At 35.2% G+C, this 23,759-nt stretch overlaps 1 protein-coding gene across 1 annotated transcript in view; it reads left to right on the top strand.

The window, feature by feature from the left end:
• Positions 1-23,759, top strand: part of LAMA1 (laminin subunit alpha 1) — a 95,470-nt gene that overhangs the window by 64,569 nt on the left and 7,142 nt on the right. Inside the window, exons 35-55 of the mRNA XM_029283793.1 lie at positions 852-1,103; positions 1,323-1,439; positions 1,527-1,690; positions 2,676-2,808; positions 4,007-4,100; positions 4,569-4,685; positions 6,121-6,303; positions 6,657-6,811; positions 8,063-8,206; positions 10,135-10,268; positions 11,869-12,019; positions 12,629-12,753; positions 13,937-14,087; positions 14,813-14,957; positions 15,998-16,139; positions 17,977-18,091; positions 18,276-18,446; positions 19,892-20,043; positions 20,579-20,764; positions 21,969-22,131; positions 23,550-23,662. Coding sequence (XP_029139626.1) covers positions 852-1,103; positions 1,323-1,439; positions 1,527-1,690; positions 2,676-2,808; positions 4,007-4,100; positions 4,569-4,685; positions 6,121-6,303; positions 6,657-6,811; positions 8,063-8,206; positions 10,135-10,268; positions 11,869-12,019; positions 12,629-12,753; positions 13,937-14,087; positions 14,813-14,957; positions 15,998-16,139; positions 17,977-18,091; positions 18,276-18,446; positions 19,892-20,043; positions 20,579-20,764; positions 21,969-22,131; positions 23,550-23,662 — 3,107 coding nt within the window. The remainder of the gene's footprint in view (positions 1-851; positions 1,104-1,322; positions 1,440-1,526; positions 1,691-2,675; positions 2,809-4,006; positions 4,101-4,568; positions 4,686-6,120; positions 6,304-6,656; positions 6,812-8,062; positions 8,207-10,134; positions 10,269-11,868; positions 12,020-12,628; positions 12,754-13,936; positions 14,088-14,812; positions 14,958-15,997; positions 16,140-17,976; positions 18,092-18,275; positions 18,447-19,891; positions 20,044-20,578; positions 20,765-21,968; positions 22,132-23,549; positions 23,663-23,759) is intronic.

Consider the following 23,759-nt stretch of genomic DNA (forward strand, 5'->3'; position numbering starts at 1 on the left):
TGCCGAGTAGTTTTTCAGGCCTCGGCTGACTGGTTGGGGGGTGTGGGTCGGACGGGGGACAGAACAATTATTCGGATATATATATCAAAGATATTTAACTGAAAACCACAGACAAGATTTTGCTTGTGATAAAATCCAAAACTGTGTTTGAATGTAATTTTGTATGAGTTTAGACAAAATATCAAAATGGGAATTTGTAAAAAAAGGAAAATAATGAAACCTGATTTAATTTATAAAATATATATTTAAAATGTATTTGAAATAAATCAGAAACATTCTCAAATTTATAGCCAAGAAGATGCCATCAAGAAAAGTCTCTTGATTTCCATCAATACTTCTGATACTTTTGCATTGATTTTTCTGCTCTTGAGATCATGGCAAGAATAAACGTTAAAATTCACCACTTTATGCCAAACAGATAAGTTTAATGATCTGGGATATGAATGCACAGAATATCTATGGATAATTCCCAATCATAATAAGCTAAACGTCTTCAATGAATAAACAAAGTCCATTTGCCTTTGAAAAAGCACCTTTGGAATGCATAGAATATTAGTGCTCATAGTCTTGTCACTAAATAGGAGATATTTCTTTATCGCCTTTCCTTTAACTATTTTGGGAATCACATATTGTGATATTCAAACACAGCTCATACTTTACTCCCTCCAAACAAGCCAAGATTAGATGCAACTTTGCATGTTATATCATAAGCACTAGCCTGTAATCCTTGGTTAATGATTTTATGCAATGATAGTTGACTACAAACAATATAAGTAAACAACGAAGCCAAATTTCTCATTAGCTATATGAGACAGATCTCAACTTCCTCTTGAGTGACTTTTAGTTTCAAGAGGATTTATATCACTTTGTGTATGTCTTCTATATTTATTAGAGGTGCAGAAAAATTGCTGACACGAATCCAGAGAGAATATTGGAGACCACAGCAAGAAATTAAGGATTTTCAAAAAGCAGCAAAACGTGCCTTATCTGAACATAGCAGCAAACGTCAAGAAGCCCAAGATGTTGTGAACATAGCAAATAGTAACACTGAGGAGGCTAGGCGTCTGTTTGTTCTTATTAATAACAACCTCAATGAGTTCAATGTAAGAAGACTCACAGCATGTTTCATGTGATTTTATAGTAGATTTGTCTGAGTGTTTAAAATAATCTTTAAAGAAAAAATTAGGTTTAATATTAGCATTAGGCAAAGTATATTACACTTAACATTTGTATCCCTTTACACATGAAGGGATTTTATGTAAGATATACTTACTCTGTAATAGCTGATATAAAGTGTTAATTATACCCAATATTGTATTCAGAATAAAAAGCTGAATGTTAAAGAAGATGGGGAGCTCTCTGTTACGCTGATAAAAGAAGGAAAAATCAAAAAAACTGCTGCTGCTGCCTTTGCGAGAGATATATTTAATTCTACGTCTGTAAGTCACTGAACACTCATAACCTTAATTTATGACTAATTTAGTTAATTAGCCGTTATATGATATTAACTGATTTTGAATGTTTAGGATCTAGAAATCCACGAGGATGAACTGATCTTATGGAGTACTAAATTAAGACAACATGTGGATGACCTGGTTATGCAGCTGTCTACTCGAGGAGCTCTTGAACTTGTCTATAAGACAGAAGATCATGCTTCTGAGTTAGAAAAAATTGTTCATGCGTTAGAGAGGTAAGAGTGTCATCAATAGCTTATGCTTTACTTAAATAGCAGACAGTTTGTAGCGTCTAAAATGTCTGTCTACTGGAAATGGCTTTCTGCCTCAGAGCTTATAAGACACAAACTGTACATAGGAAATATAAAACTTCCAGTCTAGAGTGTGGAATTCAAACNTTTTTCCCCTGCTAAAAACCAATTAAAATCCAAATATTAGTAGCTGTGGCTCTTTAAAATTGTTTAAAAATTGTCCCTATTTAAAACTCACCTTAGGTCAGGCCCGCTTGTTGAAAAAGCCATGTCTTGAGGGCGCGGCGGAAGGTTAAGAGATCCGGAATCGTCCGGATCTCGGGGGGTAGTTCGTTCCAGCAGCTCTTCTGAGTTTAAATGTTTCTTTTGTACTAAGTTGTAACATACTTAATTGCTACATGTAGATAGGCCAAGTATTACTGAAACTGAAATGCATAAGCTGTTTCATCTAGAACAGGGGTAGGCAACCTTAGCTCTTTTATGACTCGTGGACTTCAACTCCCAGAATTCCTGAGCCAGCCATGCTGAGGGGAAAGGGAGAGGTTTCCAAGCTGAGCCATGCTGGCTCAGGAATTCTGGGAGTTGAAGTCCATGAGTCATAAAAGAGCCAAGGTTGCTTACCCCTGATCTAGAATATAATTATTGAGGAAAATAAACTTTCAATTGTAACAGAAGACTGGAATTGATGACTGCATTAGGGATGAAAGGCAATGTGTTGTTCAATCTGCAACTTTTATTCTGTGTTTTAAAACAATGTAATGTTATTTTTTTTCAAGTGCATGTTGTTGTAAACCACTGAGTCATTTAGATGAGATGGCCATTGTAGCAATTTAATACATAAAATAAAATAAATAAATAAACTGATCCAACTATAAGGCTTAAAATAGGTCATAGGTCCTAGTAAAATCTGATAAATATTTTAATACGTTTAAATTCTATGCAAAGATATAATTTTCATCTTCTATTGCAGTGGCCTTTTGAATGTTAGAAATGTGACTGTGAATGTGACAAATTCTGTCAATGTGTACTCTACCATCAGAAATGTAGTTGAGAGTGCAGAGAACCTGGCAAGTGATGTCACTAAGATTATATATGAACATGTGGTAAGTATATAAAAACTCTGTGTAATATTAATACATGTATACATTCTTCAATATAGATACTCATCATTCAAAACTTATATGGTAGAGATATTTTGGAACATCTGGGAGTGCAACTCATCATCTCTTTAAAGGAAGTACATTTATTTTAGACTTCTAAGTAAACCTGAAAAAAATGCATGGAGTTGCCCTATTAAAATACCTGTGTCTCTAATGCAACTCTTTAAAGCAGCTACGTCTTGATTATGTATAGCTTGTACCCTACAATAATAGATTTTTAAAAATCCTACACATGAATTTATTTCTTTTCTCAAATAAATGAAAAGCTTTGGAATATTCTAATGGCTAACCACAATGTCCAGGTTTTCTTTATAATTATGAAATTATGTAAGCTTTACAAAAAATAAGCACCACTGCATACAATGGAAGTAGCTTCTGACTTGTTCAAAAGCTTGTTCAGCAATCATATTTTTCTTTGTTGAAAGCTCTATATTGGAATCTACAAAAATACTTTTCTGATCTTCTGAAAACAGAATGAAAGCAAGGGATGATAAGTATCTCCATTCTGGTACAATTTTTTTCCTTTTAAGAAATTCAATCCATTGAAAAGAGTTGGAAAGCTTAATTATTTTCAATTTTAGCCAGACCTAATCTTTAGATCTTTGTGATGTACCACCTGGTTAACCCTTGGCATGATCCTTTTTTTCTTATTGTGTACATGAGTTAAGGGATAAGATTCCTCTTCTTGAGGTCAAAGTTCTCAGAAATCCAAATAATTATGCACTATGTAAGCATCTGGTGCAACCCCATGATCTCTGGGAACAAGTCCAAGCCACAACAGCAACTATGGGATGTGTTGATGAAAGTCGACTACATCTGTACAAGGTCATTTTAGGAAAACATTTTTTGGAAGCATGCATGATCTTCACAACACCCTATTTCTAATATAGTTGCTTGTTATGTATGTGAAGATGTTTTTTATGGTGTTCTGTCTCATATCTCATATTAATAAATCTGATGTGTTTAATCATAGGACTGAGATTGGAAGCTTAAGCTAAACATGATACAAAACCATAGAAATGAGTTTTTTACATTATAGTCACATAACATATAAGGGTTCCCCCAAAATTATCTTATGCCAGAATCCTGTAAGTTTAATATTGCTTTTTCCCATAAATAATGTTTTCTTTTTGTGTTTAAGCAAAGAGGGCCCTTGAACAACACTGGGAAAAATGTCCATCAGCTTAGCTCCACAGTCTTAACTGATGCAAAACATCTCCACAAGAAGTATGATGGTAAGTTTCATTACATATAGGTTGACATATTAATTTCTGCTCTGTAATGACATTTACTTGAGGATGTTAAACTTTTTATTATCACAGGACTGTTGTGCTAATAAAATTAAGGTGTTTACTCCACCTGAGATCTTTGTAGGATGTAATATTGGTTGCTGTATATATTAACATGAGGAATTTTGTAATAAAGAACCTATAAACCTGGTCCAATTACAAATTATCCTCCTGAAAGCAATAAAACAACCACCTATTTGGCCCAGGCTGCAATTATGTTTTAGTGCATTTTTTAATGTGTGATCCCTGGCAACATTTGGCTTTGCTTGATAGTTTAAGCTATATATAGTGCATCTGCTGAATAGGTGTCTTTTTAGCATACAGTATAAGATTATATAAGGTACAATTCACTGCTTTTATTTTCTTTCAAAAAGTAATCTACTGCTTTAGATTTACAACTATTTTCTTCTGTAGGACTCAGGTCAGGGTTAAATGAAATTAACATAAAAGTGGAAAGACTTAAAGCAAAAGCCAGTGGAATTGCTAAAAGGTTTAATGATTCCCTACTTCAGCTGACTGCATTGCCCGGAGGTAAGGGAAGTTCATCTTGATAACATTGTCCTTCATTCTAGAAGGCAGATCTATTTAACCATTACCACCGGAAAATCTAATCTTTTTATCTCAGATGTGTGTGTGTGTGTGTGTGTGTGTGTGTATGTATGTATGTATTTATTTATTTATTTATTTATTTATTTATTTATAAAGTATATGTGTAAGAGGACAATATATGGTTGCTGTTTTCAGCATGTTCTCATTCCTTTAAAACAAAAAAAGAAAAAATGAATAGGAAATAATTTGTGCATCATGCTGAGCAAGGATTCATTGGCTGGATTTCTGCCCATTAAAGCTCTGAAACCTGGCCAAGATGAAATAGGATTGCAGATTTGAATGGTATTTTATTGATCTTTTCCACTGCCAATAAACCATAATTTAGCACTGCATGTATAAGTAATAACCAGTTGTAGCAAGCAGTTTTTTTATTAACAATCAGATTAAATGTTACAATTTATTCATTTCCTTTTCCATGATAGTACTCCTTTTACTTCTTCTTTGTAATAATCTTTGTAATAGACATTGTCTCGCTAATATACTGGAGCTAAAATAAAAACTACAATGAAAAAAAATCATATTTTTATACGAATAACTTTTATATGTACAGCTTTAGTTTTCCACCATAAGATACCTCAAAACTCTGGTTTTGATGGCACACTGTGAAATATGGATTAAACAAATTTAGGACACCATAAAGTATGGATTAAAGAGAACCCTAAATTTAAACTGTTAATTTGATGGGTACCACATTAGAATGGTTGTTGATACATTAGAATTGTTTTATGTCTCTACTCAAGCATTATGCCCAAAGTACAAAGGCAAATGAACTGCTTACAGACTCACAAGCTTCCTAATTTCAGACCTTGATAGTTATATAGCAGGGACTGATTATTCTTGTGTTCATTTAAATGTAAGCTGACCAGTTTATGAGATAAGGAACAATCATGTGGAAAGCCTTTATTTCAATTTATATGAACCTTAATAGTCCCTCCATACAATAGGCGATCAGTGACTAAAGCAGGGGTCTTCAAACTCGGCCCTTTTATGACTCATGGACTTCAACCAAGCACACTGGCTGAGGAATTCTGGGAGTTGAAATCCATGAGTCATAAAAGGGCTGAGTTTGAAGACCCCTGCATTAAAGGAAGTGGGCAGGCATATGCTTAGATGTTGTGACACTGCATCCAGAGGGTTTTTATGTTGTGATTACTTGTTCAGTTCCAGACATAAGGTAGTACTGCATTTATTAGAATAGGGTACACTTTAAGTTTAGGAAATTAACATAAATATGAGAATCTGATCACAAATTTTCTGTACTAGGTTTATTTTGTTCCTGAGACTGATAGTAACTGAGTTTCAAAGATTTGCAAGTAGGATGATAGATAATCAAATTTATGTTGATCATTTGTTTCAGATACTAATGAAAATATTTTGGCAATAAAAAGGCTGGCTCTTTCTGCTAATTTGACTGCCCTTAATGGTATAAGTCATACTGTCGGTTTTAGTGAGAAGCTGTTGAATTCTTCATCTGCATTGTCTAAAGTTAATGAGACGTTGCAGAAAACAAATGAACTTATAATTGATTCAACAAATGCTGGTAAGTTTGCTGCTTGATTGCTTACTAGAAATGTTACTGCATGCAAGAGTGGGATTAATTTTTAATCCAATGCATTCTTTATCCTATTCACATTTGAAAGCAGTTTGGACTAGTATACTTTGCTGATATGGTGAGAACTTTGATGAGGTTTGCTATCTTTTTCGATTGAAAGTTGGCATTTTCAGACTAGCAAGGCTGAATGAAAAACCAGTAAAAAATTAAATGTACTTAATTACATAATTGTGTGTGTGTATGTGTGTGTATTCATTATTCATTTGCAGCTTAAAACACAAATAGTTAGCAGAATTGCCCCAAAACTCTTTTTCAGGATATCTTCACTTCTGTTTTGGCAGCAGCATCAGCTGAAAAAAAAGTGAATGAAGTTGAAATCCAGGCTGGTCTATTATATGGAAGGCTGAAACCTCTCAAAATACTGGAGGAGAATTTAAGCAGAAACATCTCTGAAATTAAAGAGCTCATAAACCAGGCTCGCAAACAGGCAGCTTCTGTAAGCAGCTAACCATTTTTATGTATTCCAGAAAAGAAACTGCTATTTTGTTCTAGGATATATCCTAAATAGTTGCATCACTGTAATAAACTGTAACTGACAAAGTACATATGTACTCTAATGTAAAGTACATGCCCTAAATAGTTGTATCTACTGTCACTATATTAAATTTTAAATGATAAAAGCTGTAATACAAACATTTTCCTCCTTATTTCCTTATTTGTGTCCACAAGGACTTGTATTTTTCTTTCAGTAACGTAAATCTTCCATGGCAGCCTAGTTCTTACAGTTTCAAAAATGCAGTTTCAAAGAGAACAGGTCCACGCAATGTATGAGACTACTAATTAGTACAAACTACTCGTTCTATTGTCAAAACTCTCTATGGCCTTCCTGCACGTCTCTATTTTCATCCCAGGACATTCTTCATTTCTTTCTAATAAAGAAGAGTATTTGTAGCTCAGGGTAGAAATGAGAGATCTTTGGTGCTCTTTGAGCTTGGTTGTTTTCTTGCAGACATTTCATTACCCAAACTAGGTGACATCATCAGTGCTAGATGATGAGTAGCACTGATAATATTACCTGATTTGGGTAATGAAATGTCTACAAGAAAACAACCAAGTTCAGAGGCCACCAAGGACCCCTCATCACTCTGTTCTTCACAGTGCTGGTTCCCTTCTGCAAGTATGACCTTCGGGGTAACCTAATCCATCTGTTCCAGTCTTTTCTCAGAAGCCATCCTGTGCATATGGCTTTTGCTTCAACCTTCTAATTCCTACATCTTAGGGGACATAAGCTCTTAATCAAGTACAACTAACCAAGGTTCTGAAAAAAACATGTATTGTTTTCCACTATCTACTGTTTCCCTTTTCCTCAATGTGTTTTGCATTGTAGGATGTACAGAGCAGCCCCCATCAGCGGCACAAAGAAATACCATTCATGATTTTGGTGGAATATAAAGACATAAAGATAAATGCTCCGTCCCATTGGTTTTGATTTAATTTATTTTTTTATTTAATAAATTTATATGTTGCCCATCTCACTGACTCCTTCATGTGATTAGCAATAGCATTTAGACTTATATACTACTACTCTCTAGGCAGTTTACAGAGTCAGCATATTGATTATGTCAAGTATTTTATTCATTAATGTAGATAATATTTCTATGATAATCACTATGTGTCTCTACATGTATGTGTATGGGTATAAATTGTACCTGCATTATATAAAGTTTTTTGTTTTTCCTTTTTTCAGATTAAAATTGCAGTATCTGTGGAAAAAGACTGCATTCGGGCCTATCAACCCCAGATATTATCTACTAACTACAATACATTAACATTAAATGTTAAAACAATGGAACCTGACAATCTTTTGTTCTATCTGGGTAGCAATGGTAAAGTAAGTAAAGGATTTTATATCTCAATTCTTCTTTAGGCTGGGTACTCTACCAGCTATCAGTACAAATTTCCATTGGGTTTCTACTGAATTATATTTATCTGACACCCATACAACAAATAAGCTGCATTTCAGTGGTCAGTACATTGGTTATAAAAGGTTTCTTCATACATGTTTATGAATACAGTGGCAACTTTAGTATTTGTTAGTATCTGAGATAATGAAATGTTGCAAAATATTTTGGGTTATTATGAATACAAGGGTACAATCTCTTGCCTATTTTATGTGTTACAGACTTTAGTGGATCAGTAATAAATATTCTCTTAAATTTAGTATCCTGAATATTCAAATGTTAATGTGAGAAAATAGATTCTTAAAACTGGATATGAAATAAGTCGATTTTCCTATCAGTTGACACATTGTGGATATTTAGATATCCTTTCCTTCTGTTGTTACTTTAACAATACAAAAGCTTGGTATGCATACACTGATATATTTTGTCTTTATAGTGATATGTCTGTGTTACTGCTAAGATAAACAATCAGGATCATAGATACGTCATTTATATATTCTCTAAGCCATTAGAAGGCTAAACTGTTAATAATGCTAAAATTTAACTTGAAAGCATAAACTTGGCAGGGCAGGATTTTGCAAGGAAGATGAAAACCAGTCAATTAAAGAGGGAATTTTTTGCTTGATGCAGTAATTTCTCTGTGCCCACAAGTACACACAGATTACTTATGACATAACCAATATTGCTAGGGAATATTGCATTCACATCTGCAGCTTAACTTGAGATGTGTGGATAAAACAAAAATATCTTTCAGATGTTCTGGACTAATCTCATGAGGCCAGAAGCATGGCCAAATGACAAGATATTATACAAACCGTAATTTGATACATCTAAATATATTTGTTGCTTTTAAATGAAGTAAACTATAATGGTCAGTAGAAATCTCTGTATAAGGCAATGAAACCTTATTTTCTTTAACCTTTATAGGTGGCAGTAGATAGCTGCCCAATAGGAAAAAAGAAACTCAATAATAAATTACTTGGATTTCAAAACAAAAAACACAATACTAGCATTTTTTCTTTTCTTTTTACATTTTTTACCAGCACAATTGCTCCCAGTCAGTTAATTGTAATCAGTTGTATCTCAATTGATACTGCTAATTTCAATAGGTTCTTATATTAGTTTATATTTATGCAATGCTAATTTGTTCTTTAACTACACGACTTGTACTTTATAGTAGAATTAGATGTACAGTATGTTCATTTAACTGATTCTGTGGTTAATTAAGCCTATATAATTTTATGTGGTCTTTACATCTTCAAAATGTTTTTGTTTCCTTGAATGGTTCATTTAGAAGCAAAATGTCTAACAGTCCCTCACATTATTTTAAGTTTTTAAAATTGAGTTGGAAAAGTTTAGCACATCTTGTGTATACTGCTGACTTCTCAGATATGAGTCTGATCTGCATTAATATTACTTTATAATATTTTTTTTGTCTGGGCTTTCCAAGGTGTTTTTTGTGGTTGGCTAGTTTCATTTGTAATCTATCCAGTGGTGGGATTCAGCCGGTTCACCCCACTTTGGCAGAACCGGTAGCTAATTTTTTGTTGCCCAGGCCCAGAATGGACTTCCAGAAGCGGCATCCACACAGAGAACTGGTTGTTCACATATTTGAATCCCACCACTGAATATATCTCATATTTAAGTTGCTGTAATTGAAATGGCCAATGTCAAATAATAAACTTTCTTCGTAGGACCAGAAAGGTGGAGTAAATATTAAAATGATTGTGATATATGAATATGATTATAGTTTCTCTTATGGAATCATAACAATTAAAAAAAAATTTAAAAGATTTTTAAAAACTTTAGAACGCTGTTAAACATGTTGGTCCTTTAATATTCACAAACTTTTTCTTAGACTGATTTCATGGCAGTGGAGATGCGACGTGGCAAGGTGGCCTTCTTGTGGGATTTGGGTTCTGGGTCAACAAGACTGGAATATCCTGATTTATCTATTAACAACAACAAATGGCATAGAATACATGCTACCAGGTATGGATGTGTAAAATACTATGGATGTGATACTGTCTATATAGAACATCAGATATCTAGAAAAGGTAAGCTGTGTTGGGAATAAACAGCTTTTAACATTCTTAAAATAATAATTTAATTTATTTAATAAAGGTATTTATCATAAGATGGATGTAAGAGATAAACAATTACAAACCACAGAGATATAGATACTATTGGTTTTATGATTTCAACGGCTAGTTAATACCAAATTTTGCAGCACATTCAACGATTTTAAATGTTGAAATTGATGCCTTAAGCCTTTGTAAAATATAAAGTAATCATTTTGTCTTTTAAAAATTTTAAATTCATTCCCCCAAATGTAATAGCATATTGACATGGGGGGCATAAAAGAATGCTGGTAAGTCACATATAATCACAGAACCTGATACAGACATGGATATTTTGAGAGCTGTGTAGTACAGTAGTTACAGTAGTGTTGGACTAGGAGTGAGGAGACCCAGACTCTAATCATCCTCAGATAAGGAAGCTCATTGGGTCAGTTCCCCTCTCAGCCCAGGAGCCTTCATTGAGATGTTACACTAGAAGCAGGGAAACTGATGTTGTAGTCCACCCTCAACCACAAAAGCTTACTCAAATGGCCTTTGAAACTTATGTAGCTTAATGCAATTTGACTCCCAGATACTTTGTTAGCTGAAAAATATCACCATTATGTCAAGGCTGTGTCAGTTTCATGAGGTAGACCAGACTAAGAAGCATTCATTGTGCAAACCTAAAGCTACTTGTATTAGAACAGCTACAGTAACAGAACCTTGCAAGTCTGAATATGGTTCCATTCCTCCCTCTTTTATCTTCTTGGAATTAAGAGGGAGAGGGCTGGCTGTTGGAGGTATTTTTGTAAACCATCATTTTCTTGGCTCAGGCTGAGCTTCATTTACCCCTTTCTTTTCCTTCCCAACCATCCTGTATATTTACTACAGCCTGTTCACAATCATACATATAACTCAAGCAAACTGTACAGCCCAAACGTAGAAGAGTTTTCAGTACCTTGGTAAAGGATCTGCACTTTTTGTTTTTAGAAAAAAGGGGCAGTCTGCATAAATAAACTGAATTTAATGAATACCCTAAATCTTTGTAGTGGGTTAAGCTGTTGGACTAGTCCCAGGGAGCCCTCAGCCGCAGAAGCTTATTGAACAACCTTGGATCAGTTGCTACCTCTCTCTTTCTCTCTCAGTCCAATCTATTAACAGAGTTGTTGCTATAAAGCAGGGGTAGTCAACCTTGGCTCTTTTATAACTCGTGGACTTCAATTCCCAGAATTCCTGAGCCAGCTGTGCTGGCTCAGGAATTCTGGGAGTTGAAGTCCACGAGTCATAAAAGAGCCAAGGTTGACTACCCCTGCTATAAAGGAAGAGGATAAGGAAGTAAGTACATTGCCTGGAGTTCCATTATATAGGATGGAATATGAATCAAATCAGTAAATAGCAACATCTAAGTGATAAGGTATTCAGAACAGTTGCCGTCAACTATATAAATATTTGCATCTTTTTCTTGAACTGCTATGTGTAACACCAGTTGGCAGATTTAACTACTTTAGTTCTTTCGTTATTCTTCTAATTAGGTTTGCGAAAACTGGCACTCTGAGTGTAGAGGAGACTAGTTCTCCTCAGAAGCCCATCAGAAGAAGTGCAACCTCCCCTGGAACAGCCACTGTGCTAGATGTAAACCCGTCAACCCTAATGTTCATTGGTGGACTTGGAGGACAAATCAAGGTGAAACGTTTACTGTAATATATTGTGATAGTTCAGTTGGCGGCTATTGAAGATGATTCCCTCCTCGTAATCCGTAAGAGCTGTCAAGTATTCAGAAATGAAAAGAAAGACATCTATGTGGTGGTTGCTTGTTCTTGTTCTTTAAAAATGTGCCAGTGACTATAATTTTAATGTGAGAAACAGCGGCATCTTTGTGGAAAGGGGGAGGGGCAAATTCATGACACTAATTTCAAGACTCAAGTTCATCTCTTTTGGACATATGTGATGTTGTTGCACACACATACAAAGGAACGAACTTAGCAACACTGTGCTGCAATAGTGACAAAATCAGCAAGCCTGTGAGGATACCACTAGAGAGAGGTGAAAGTTATTATGTACATGGGGATTAATAATATTAATCAATACTAATTATTGCAGTGCAGACTATGTCATGCTACTCAAATGCAGCAGAGTTCCTCAGTGGAGCTCAGATAAAACATTGTTCTATTAACTGATTTTGTTTTACCCTTACACTACGCCACATTTGGAAGAATATAGCTGTGTGCCTGAAGAAATTTCAAATAGCCAAAGCTTGTTTTATTTGCTCTAAATGTGTTCTGTATTCTATAGAAATCACCATCAATTAAAGTAACACATTTTAAAGGGTGCATCGGGGAGACATTCTTGAATGGCAGGCCAGTGGGACTTTGGAATTTTATGGAAAGAGAAGGCAAGTGCACAGGATGCTTTGGAAGGTGAGAACTGAAAATAGCTTGCTGATACTCATGTTATTTAATTAGTTTGTGCATTGTCATCTCAGTCAATATATAAAGGAATTTAATTTGGGGTCTACATGTATTTTGCTTTGACAAGTATGCCTATGGCATTGCTTGAGGGTTTTATAAATCTAATTAGGCTTCCCTGTTTGCTGTATAGCAACTTAAAAAATAAGTGATCTTTAAAATTGTTTGAGTCATCTACCACTATCCACAAGTGAAGAATACCGTGTGATTCTCCAACTTTCCTTCTGACCTCTCTAGGAAATAAATATGGGTCAAGGCATTACTTTGATAGGGAATTCACCTGTTCAGAAGGCAAACCTTGTCTTGTAGATGGGTTGTAAAAGCATTATTGTGCATTTAATTTTGGGGTGATTTTTTTTTTTTTTTTACAAATACCTGTACCATGTTCCATTTTGGGTGCTACCGGAATTTAATTTTGTTGTTTTCCTGTTGTTTAAATTGTTGTAAGGATGTATCTTGAAAATTATCTTCTGGATTTCCTCTGAGTTAAAAGATGATTCAAAGATAATTCTGTTAATGATCATTTTTATATCAAAACCAATTTAAAAAATGCTCATAGCTGTATAAGTATGTTTTAACCAGCAGAGGGAGATAGATGATTATTTTATAAACCTGTTCTGAAGAATCCTAAGAAACTGTAGAATTATGCCTATTGATAATGGAGTATTCCCCTTTAAATTGCTGAAGACAACATAGAAGGATTAGTATGTTGCTTTTTAAATGTGACCATTTTATTGATGTGGATATAATATTTGAAATTCATATATTGCTCTCTTTACTAAAAAAGGAAAAGAATATATTGGAAAGTTTCATGTGTATATTTAAACTAATCTTCAAAATGAAAATAACTTTTACTCATATATAGTTTTAAACTGTCTTTAATTAATTTAATACAGATCTACATTAAATTACATCAAATTAATTTTGTCCTGATCTTTTGCATTACTTTTATTTCTAGGCTAAAAGAGCAGTTTGGCAATTTTACATATAGACTCAGTTGATGTCTATTTTGACTGTTGCTAAATTGGATTTTCATTATGGAGTGTAGTACAGAATTCTGTGGACAGATTGCATCTTGTTAAGGACTTAGTTATAGCCTGCCAGTCTCAATCTTCTCTTTGTTTGTTTTCCCTAGCCCACAGTATGAAGATCCTTCATTTCATTTTGATGGCAGTGGATATTCAGTAGTAGAGAAAGCACTTCGCTCCACTGTGACTCAGATAATTGTATTTTTCAACACTTTTTCAACTAATGGGCTCTTAGTATACCTGGCTTCCAATGGCACAGTAAGGAGATCATTCCATTTTATCAAAAAAGATATATTCAGTTCCATAATCTGTATTGGGGGTATTTATTGATAAGTAATTAAATAAAAATGAATAAATTCACTACTATGCCTAACTATTAGCTATTTATTTATTTATTCATTAGATTTTTATCTTGCCTTTATTACTTTATAAGTCATTCAAGGCAATGAACATACAAAATACTCCTTCCTCTTTCCCTTTATTTTCCCCATAACAATAACCCTGCGAGGTGGGTGGGTCTAAGAGAGAGTGACTGGCCCAAAGTTCCCCAGCCAGTTTTCATGCCTATTGCCTTACAAGAATGAAATGTCTCTGCAGTGTGTTACATGAATAGCATTCTCATAAAAATGAGTGGGATTTGATTGTCCAGTGATTTGGATGTTGTTGACCCCATGTGGACATCCCTATAGTGAAGAGTCAACAATAAACTACATAAATTGCTTTGTATGATAGATTAGTTAAACCATTGTTGAATCTGTTGTGACTTTAATAGAGAGATGGTAGCTTTCACTAAGTCTCAGCTCCTCATTTTCAGAATAGAACTAATTTTACAGAATTTGTATCAAGATAATGTATGTGAAGCATTTTGAGTTTTCAAATGACTGATAGAAATTTCCAAGATTTTCTTACTTATTGGATAGTTGAATAGCTATAGCAATAAGAAGTGTGATATATTTCCCTAATTTTTGCTTCCTTTTCTGCAGAAGGATTTCTTATCTCTGGAGCTTGTCGATGGCAGAATTAAAGTAACCGTTGATCTTGGTTCAGGTCCCCTTACACTTAAAACTGAAAACCGCTACAATAATGGAACATGGTATAAACTTTCATTCAGCCGAAACAAAAAGGAAGGTAAAATATGTTGGCTTTATCCAGACATAACTCAGTGTGTTTGTTCTTGACATTGATTTTAATTATAACATTGAAACCATAGGACTATGAAAACTAGGCACAATCCCTTTATTACTTTGATTGAAAAATCAGAGGTGGTACCATCTTTACACTGAAATGGAAGAATTAGAGGTGGCAGTTTCTGCCTTATGAAGCACATACCAGGTCTGACTTGCTTTATCTAATTTTTCACTTCAAAACAATGGTTTCTACACATACAAGAAAGTTTTGAAAATTAAAATGAACAGGTTTTCTTTGTTGCTTCTTGGTGGAAGTTTGATTTGGATGGTTTATACTGTAATATCAGTATGTGATACAAGTTTGATGCACACTGAAAAAATCAATTGAACATTCATAGAAAGGTGAGCTAGGATGACGCTCTTAATGGATTCTGTATGAGCTTCTAATATTTGGGAACTATCTTAATTAGATGAAACATCTTTATATCAGTTTAACAATGAATGAGATGAGGTTGAAAAAGCATTTCTAAAGCAAAATTATTCCACCCTCAAGATTTGGTTGATTAACCAACCAAAGAAGAGGGAGTCAAGCTATTCTCTAAAGTGCCTGAAGGCAGGACAAGAAGCAACAGATGGAAACTAACCAAAGAGAGAAGCAACCTATAACTAAGGAGAAATATCCTGACAGTTAGAACAATTAATCAGTGGAACAACCTGCCTCCAGAAATTGTGAATGCGCCAACATATTATACGTATAATACTTTCAATTGTTGAATAGCAAAGGGTAGATTGCTTTTTTATTTTGTTTAAATTGAAATTATGTTGTAAAAGTACTGTCTGAAATAACATGTATGTTATATTTTTCATATTTCTACTAAATGAGAGTAGGGTTTAATTTTTTTATTCTTAGGTGATCTTAATGACTAACAGAACAATGTATTGTTACTGTTACATTTTCTGCAATGTTTGTTTGAATAGAAATTCCTGAATCTGACAAACTGTTCCTATTTGCTTACCTCAAGATATTCTTTTATCTTTCAGGGATTTTGGCAGTCATGGATGCTTACAGCCTCAATTCTAAAGAAATCAAGCAAGGCGAATCCCCTGGTGTAGCCTCTGACCTGAATCGTTCTGATAAAGACCCAATTTACATTGGAGGGTTACCAAGATCAAGGACAGTAAGGTACTATTAACTATGTTCAAAGAAAGTCCTTAAGAGTAGGTTGCACAAAATGTTCTGTGTGCATGGAAAAGCTGACTTCTCGAAGGCAATGCGATGATCAATTTCCACTGTTTGATGCACGGGTGGGCAGTGTACAGGAAAAATCCGAGATAATAGATACAGAAGCTTTTGGCTTGAGTCCAAGGGCAGTATATCCAACCAGTCCTCCCCACTCCCTGCCAACCTTCTTTCTATTTTTCTGTATTTGAAATCAATCAAATCTATGGCAGCATTAAGTGGAGGTAGGAAAAGCAAGTCTTTGAGAAGATTAATGGACCATGCTGAGGAGAATAGAAAGACCAAAGTCTTGTAATATTCATCCCCAAAATTCCACTAGGTTGTCATTTAACTAAAATCTGGAGTTCTGAGCCAATCCAAAACAGTTAGGCATAATTCTAAGATATATATTTCAGGTACATATTTTCAGTTTTGAGTGCATTCCTATTGAAGATAGTCAGGAAATTGCATCTGGCCCTAAATATAGTGGATGTAGCTCTGTTAGTAACTGATTACTCTCTTGCCCATTTCAGTAAAGTCTGTAAGGCCCATTACATTGCTCAGGCCCAAATTATGTGTATTACTATCTTTTTTTCACACAATCAGTCTTAGAGTCTTGGATTTTTGGTAAGGTACTTCTTGCCTACCACAAATAAGCTTAACATCAACCATTATCTGTGGTTTTTCCCCATAGTGGTCTATAGCACAATTTCCTTTTGGAGACATGGAGTGTACCTTCTTTCAGATTTTCTTGAAAATATGTACTTTCAAACACAGATTTTAAGTTAAGGCTCTGAATAAAGAATATCTACTATAATGTGAGGGTTTTTTTAAAAAAAACTTTTGCTTACAACCCCTCGCTTTCATGTTTAATATGGAGCATATACTCACTGTTTTCCTTTTGATCAGAGATTTCTTAAGGCATGAGGGAAAAGAATGCATGTAGGGGAAATGAGATATGCATGCCATCTGATAGCTTTCATTTCTGTCTCTTTGTATTAGATTGGAAAGAGAGAGAGTTTAACAATGGTAATTGCCTGAGCACCTGCCAACCCTGATTACATAGATCAAGGTTCCTCATTGGTTGACATACTGACTTTATTCAGCAACTCTCACTTCAAACCTTCCCTAGAAACATGAGAAAATTGGAGGGGGAGGAGGGGGAGGGCCATATTTTGTGGTTCATTTGCTTCCCTTCCCTCATACCTAAAGAGACTTCTCTTAGATGCCAACAATAACAACAAAAAGTACAATTAGATCATTCCTTTTCCAAAGATAAGCAGGAGTAATAAGGAATGTTAGAAGGGGGAGTAGGTGGGATTCTAGTTCATTGTAATGGCTTATTTTCCTTTGTGCTGCCATTTTGGCCATTTCTCTAAAATATAGGCCGTATGACTGCATTTCATTGTCTTTGGAATATTGAAAATTGAGATGGAAGACAGAAATGAACTGAGCATTGTAGAAAAGACAAATGCAGAATATTAAGTTGACAAAGAGTGCTTTATTTTCAAGATCCTGAATGCAAAGGTGATGGTCACTAAAACAGTTTTAGTCATCGGTCTTAAAAATTCATCATAGAAATTTAAAACACAAGGGAGGCCAAGATCAAATGGAAAGAAAAGCTGCCTATTGTGCTTTGTATTTTTCTGAATTGTTATATTCTGTAATTGATGTAATCACTGGGTATTGTTGGAAAAGTGTTGATTTGTCAGAAATTAATTACTCAGTGACTCCATCCTGACTTTTATGAAGAATTTAGTATTTTGTTCAATTTTAAAAGCTCAGTATTTTCCTTTATTAGGAAAGGGGTTCATAGCAGAACCTTTGTGGGATGCATGAAGAACTTGGAAATATCCCGATCTACTTTTGACTTGCTTAAAAATTCGTACGGTGTGAGAAAAGGCTGCATCCTAGAGGTAAGACATACTAATAGTTCTATTCACTAGATTTAAGCTGTTTGCTACTGAGAAATGAATTAACAATACATGATGACTTTATAATGACTAGCAGGTTGAATGTTAAACAATCAAAAGCTGTATTTTTATTTTTTTGATTTAGAATGATGTATTGACTGATTGTTCCTTTTCTTTCGCAATCAAGCCTATACGCAGTGCTAATATCTTACATAATGGTTACATTGAGTTGCCACCCAAATCCCTTTTGGTGGAATCTGAACTTATGGCTACTTTTGCTACAAAGAACTCCAGTGGGATCATTCTTGTGGGGCTTAGCAAAGGTGAAGCAAAACGAAGACGCAGGCAAGTCCATCTTGTGAGTACCCAGTCACCTTTAATTTGATTTTTTTGCTTTTAGTTATTTCTGGAATGGATCTTGACTAATCTCTAAAAGTGAAGCGGGGTGTGATTGAGATAATATTTGGGCTGAAGACCACCAAAAATGCCATGGCTGCTATCTAGATTGGAAAAATCACACACTATCCTGGAAGAAGGCAGTGGCAAACCAGTTCTACATTATTGCCAAGAAATTACAATCCTGTGAAGTCACTAGACCTTGAGTTCAGTTCAGAGGAAATACAGCCTTTTATCTTCAGCTGTTAGATTAAAGGTTAGGGTGGCATAATAGAAATAAGGATGCTTACATAAATGAGTGTTTCTGCTTGAATTCTGCAAATAAAATTGGGTTGATCAGCACAAGAAACCTATAAATTGAGGGTGAAGGTTCTTTCTCCGAGCTTGAGGGTTGATTTCTGAATGTTTCGTTACCAGGCTAGGTAACATCTTCAGCTGTATTTACTGGATGTCTGTGTCAGTGTTCTACTTACATAAGGGCTGAAGCTTCAACCCTCAAGCTCGGAGAATGAACCTTCACCCTCATCCTACACCTGAGCTACAGATATTTGCCACTATTGCAAACATGTAAATTTTTGGAACATTTTGAAGCAGTGAAGGGAACGTTCCCATTTCTGTTAAAAAATGGATTAAGTAGAAGAACGAACACCACTACGGCAAGCAAGTAGTCCTTGCCTTACAGCATTTGTTCAGTGACCTTTTGAAGTTAGAACGTTCTCTACCGACTGATTGCAGCACCCTGCAAATATGTGATTGCCATTTGCAACCTTCCCTGCCAACTTCCAGGAAATAGTGGGGAAGCTAGCAGGGAAGGTGACAAATCGCTGGTGTAAGTCTCCTCCACCTTTGCATCCTCCCTGAGTCTCTCTGTATCATACTGCACCACTCATTTGTGCACCACTGAACATCATTCCCATTCCCCACAATATCTTTGTACGCCCTCCCTGTGCTGCCTGCATACCCTCCCTGACCTATGCTGCACCCTTGTGCATCCTCCCTGATCTACAACCTTGTGCAGCCTCCCTGACCCTTGCTGTACTTCCTGCACACACACCCCTTGCGTCCTCTACTTTGGTTGTGGGGAAACAGAAGGACGTTTCCTTGCCTAATGACAACAATGGCATTTGGATAACAACGGCAACTTGGGACTACAGGGATTGCAGTTGCTAAGCAATGTGTTTGCATTTATCAGCGCATTGCTTAGCGCGGATTCTAGTTCCAATTGCTGTCATAAATTGAGCTCTACATGTATAATTTTGTATCAAGTCCATTCTCCAAAAAGTAAAATAATAAAATAAAATTCCAAGACAGACAGAGGAAGAAAAAAAGACGTCCTCCCCACCACTCTCTTTCTACATTTTAACATGCCTAACAATAACGGAACTTTTTTTTTCCTATTCCTTGTAGCCCTTTTTTTCCATCATGCTAGTGAATGGTCACTTGGCTGTGCAGGTTCTTGCTGGTGACCGAGCAAATGCAAAAAGGGTCACGGTCAAGTCTACTAATGGAACTTACAGTGATGGAAAAGAACATTCTGTTATCCTTACTCGGAATAAGAGGTACAAGCTGAAGTATTAATTTAATTACCACTTATGTTAGTTACTGTGTTGTCTAAGGAACTAACTTACATTATTTCAGAAAACTAATCACAGTTACCTGTTGTTCAGGGCAGTTCAGTTTCCTGTGGTAATTATATTCTCTGTCCAGCTACTGTTTAAAATGTGTGTGATTATTTCCTTTATAATTTGTATAATTTGTAGATGCTTTGATTACAATTTTTATAATTTGTAGATGCTTTGATATTTGGAATCTTATCAAATATTTGTAGAACATAGAAATACGTAATTAACTAAGAAGCCTTCAGGCCTTATATATTAAAAAAGAGAGAGAAATGAATTAGAAAGTCATTAGAAAGTTCTGATGTCTCACGGTAGCAAGCCTCCAACACATGTTGGAGAACCAAATTTATGTTCACGTTATTCAGGGTAGATTATAAAATTTATTTGTTTTCTCTTCCTTGAAATTATTCTCTTGAAAAAAAATGTTACTAAGTATTATTTCTCTCTGTTCTGTCCCCCGCTTCTTGGTGCCCAGAATAATAAGTGTACAAGTGGATGAAAGTAAACCTGAAGAAATTAGACTTGGACTCATGGCAGAAACCAGACCAATTAATATATCAAAGCTCTTTATTGGTGGAATTCCTGCTGGAGAAAGCATTTCAGGATTAATGATGATGGATTCTTTCTCTGGTTGTATAGCTAATGTGATATTTAACACAGAGTAAGTTAAAATTAATTTCTATGCATGGGAAAGTTCTTCTTTAACCTTACATTGTATATTGGGGTAGGCAACCTTGGCTCTTTTATGACTCGTGGACTTCAACTCCCAGAATTCCTGAGTCAGCCATGCTGACTCAGGAATTCTGGGAGTTGAAGTCCACGAGTCATAAAAGAGCCAAGGTTGCCTACCCCTGTATATGTTTATGGAGATTCCCAATCATCCAGGTCATGGTTGTCCCAAAAGTGTTTTTTCCAAAAGGCAATTGGATCTTCTTGGGGTTTTTTTTTTCTTTGAAAATGTTTCCTTCTCATCCAAGAAGCTTCTTTAGTTCTGAAGAATATATATTTCATATAAGTTATTTAATTAACTAATGGGCAGAAAGATGCATTTTTTTTAAAAAAAAATAACCTTTACTTCGCGTTTACCATACTGTCTCTATGGTAGAGAAGGATTCCTTTATTTATTGGAGGGCATCATTTACTGTTTCTACCATGGTATGATAGTTCTGCATATTTGTTTTTAACCAGAATATCTTCTCTACCAAATGTCAGAGAAGCTTAAACTAAAACCACTTAACAGGCATGGAAGAATTCATATACTCTGATGTAGAGTTTTATGTAGAAAAGCCAAGAACCCATTATTAAAGAATTCCAAATATTGCTGGGTATCAAGTGCAAGTCTATTTATAGTGAAACAGTGTTGAAATTCTTGTTTCTCTTTTTTCCTGTCTAAAATGCAACTGGCTGGCTGTCCTTCTCCTCTAGGCAGAAGGCCTGATTTCCATGTCTTTTGCTTTATTGATGGACAGATTTGGTTTTAAATTGTTCTCCTTTGTCTATCTGTAGAACTGATTTTCACCCCAAATATATCTGATTTTATTAGTTGTTCAGTGGGATAGGAAAGAATGTCATGCTTAGCTGGATAATTTTTGGTCTACAGCCATTGAGACTATCCTGTAACTATTGACTACAATAGAAGATGTAACCTATATGGAACATGATAGCAAGCAAGATCCATAGATATATAAGATGGAAATCATGGAATTGCACAGTGTTGGACTGGATAACTCTTTAGAATTTCACATGAAAGATATGTGAGAAAAGTAGTTGGCACTGGATAAATACTTTTGCTTTCTTAGTTTTCAGCTTATGCCTGAAAAATAATTCATGTTTCTTGTGATTTGTTTCTTCTTTCCTTCCTACAGGTTTCTGGATTTCACCGCTGCAATAAAGTATGAAGGTGTTGATATGGACAGTTGCTTTCTTTCAGAGAAATCTAAGCCTACTATTCAACCAGAAGACTTTGAAATCCGATCTGAAATGCAGATGCTGCCAAGTTCTCTAAAGTCTTTTTCACTGGCTAAGGAAGTATGTTATGATGGTTATATCTGTGGTTATGATCATAATTAAACAAAATTAAGCCGAGAAAGAAAAAATTCTTTTTTCTATTTTCCAATTTCAATTTAATTCACCTCTTTGCCACAGGTAAATCATAAAGCCACCACTGTGTTATGGGTTCTTTTAATTATGCCCAATTTGGTGGGCTCAAGACACAAAAGTATTAACAACAACACATGCTATTATTCATTACTCTCCACTACTCATTCTTGCCCACTGTTTCTTGTGAGTACTGTTGGGGGGGGGGAATCTCTTTCCCGCTGCTTTCTGCTATTTTAGGCTGCTTTACTGCCCAATAAACACACATACCTCCTTCTTCCCTTCCCCCTCATTGTTTCACAATAAATCTTTTATAGGCTGTACTGCTACTGGTGAGAGCCTAAAGAGAAGGGAAGAAAGCAGCACAGGTGCTGGGAATTTTCTGGGCAGCCTGCTGTCTTACAGGGCAATTTATTAAATACATGAAAAAGTAATCCTATTAACTATATTGAATTAATTCATTTACTTTTCATTAAATATACACATAAATAAAATCAATTTTATTTTATTTTGGGGGAATTTAGTCATATCTGATTTCTGGATATTAGCATGTCTTTTTGCAACTGTAGTACTGGATCAATAAGTATCACTTTATATAAATTTAGATATGTATGATTTATGTACCATTGTAATCATAGATGTAAAAAAAATGACTGAAGCTGTCTATTCTGTATTCGGTTCTGCTGCAGATTGTCTAGACCAGTGTTTCTCAACCTTGACAATTTTAAGGCATGTGGACTTCAACTCCCAGAATTCCACAGCCAGCAATGCTGGCTGTGGAATTCTGGGAGTTGAAGTCCACATGCCTTAAAATTGTCAAGGTTGAGAAACACTGGTCTAGAATGTAGGTCTAGTTTTACTGTTAAACATGAGCATATTTCAGAAATTCAGTTCTTTTGATCATCCAAATGAGGAAGCACCACAGTGCTGCTCTCTAACCTAGTGTCCTGCAGAAACATTGGAGCATAACTTCCTGATTTCCAATTAGCATGGCTTATTACTGGAATTGGACGAAGCAGGAGAACCATTTCGGTGCAGTGGCTAAGGCACCAGGCTATATGCCAGGAGACGATGAGTTCTAGTCCCGCCTTAGGTATGAAAGCTGACTGGGTGACTTAGGGCCAGTCCCTCTGTCTGTCTCTGAGTTCACCTCACCTCACAGGAAACACGTGAAAATGTCCCTTTGTCCTTAAAAAAAAATATAAAGCTACCACACTTGCCTGAGCAGATGAAAATCAGGCTTGTGTTGTCTTGGGTTCTGATAATTTGAACATGGAATTTGTATGTCATCAAGATTCAATAATCTGGATGGAGAATTGGTTCATTTATCTCGGTTGTTCTGTTTACAGAAAAAGTGTGCAGAAAGTGGAGAGCTGAAGTACGTTTCCAATGCCCATCAGTTTGGCGTTACCAGAAACAGTCATTTAATGCTACTTTTCAATCAGTCTACAGTAAGAAAGAAGTAGGTATATCTTAAATTATTGTATAGAATTGGTCCACTACATGTTAGATAGAATATTACTCCAATGTACAGCTAGAGAATATGAAGTTAAGGAATA

The sequence above is a fragment of the Protobothrops mucrosquamatus genome, unplaced genomic scaffold, assembly GCF_001527695.2.
Source record: "Protobothrops mucrosquamatus isolate PMUCROS unplaced genomic scaffold, P.Mucros_1.0 scaffold233, whole genome shotgun sequence".
NCBI classification, from domain to species: domain Eukaryota; kingdom Metazoa; phylum Chordata; class Lepidosauria; order Squamata; family Viperidae; genus Protobothrops; species Protobothrops mucrosquamatus.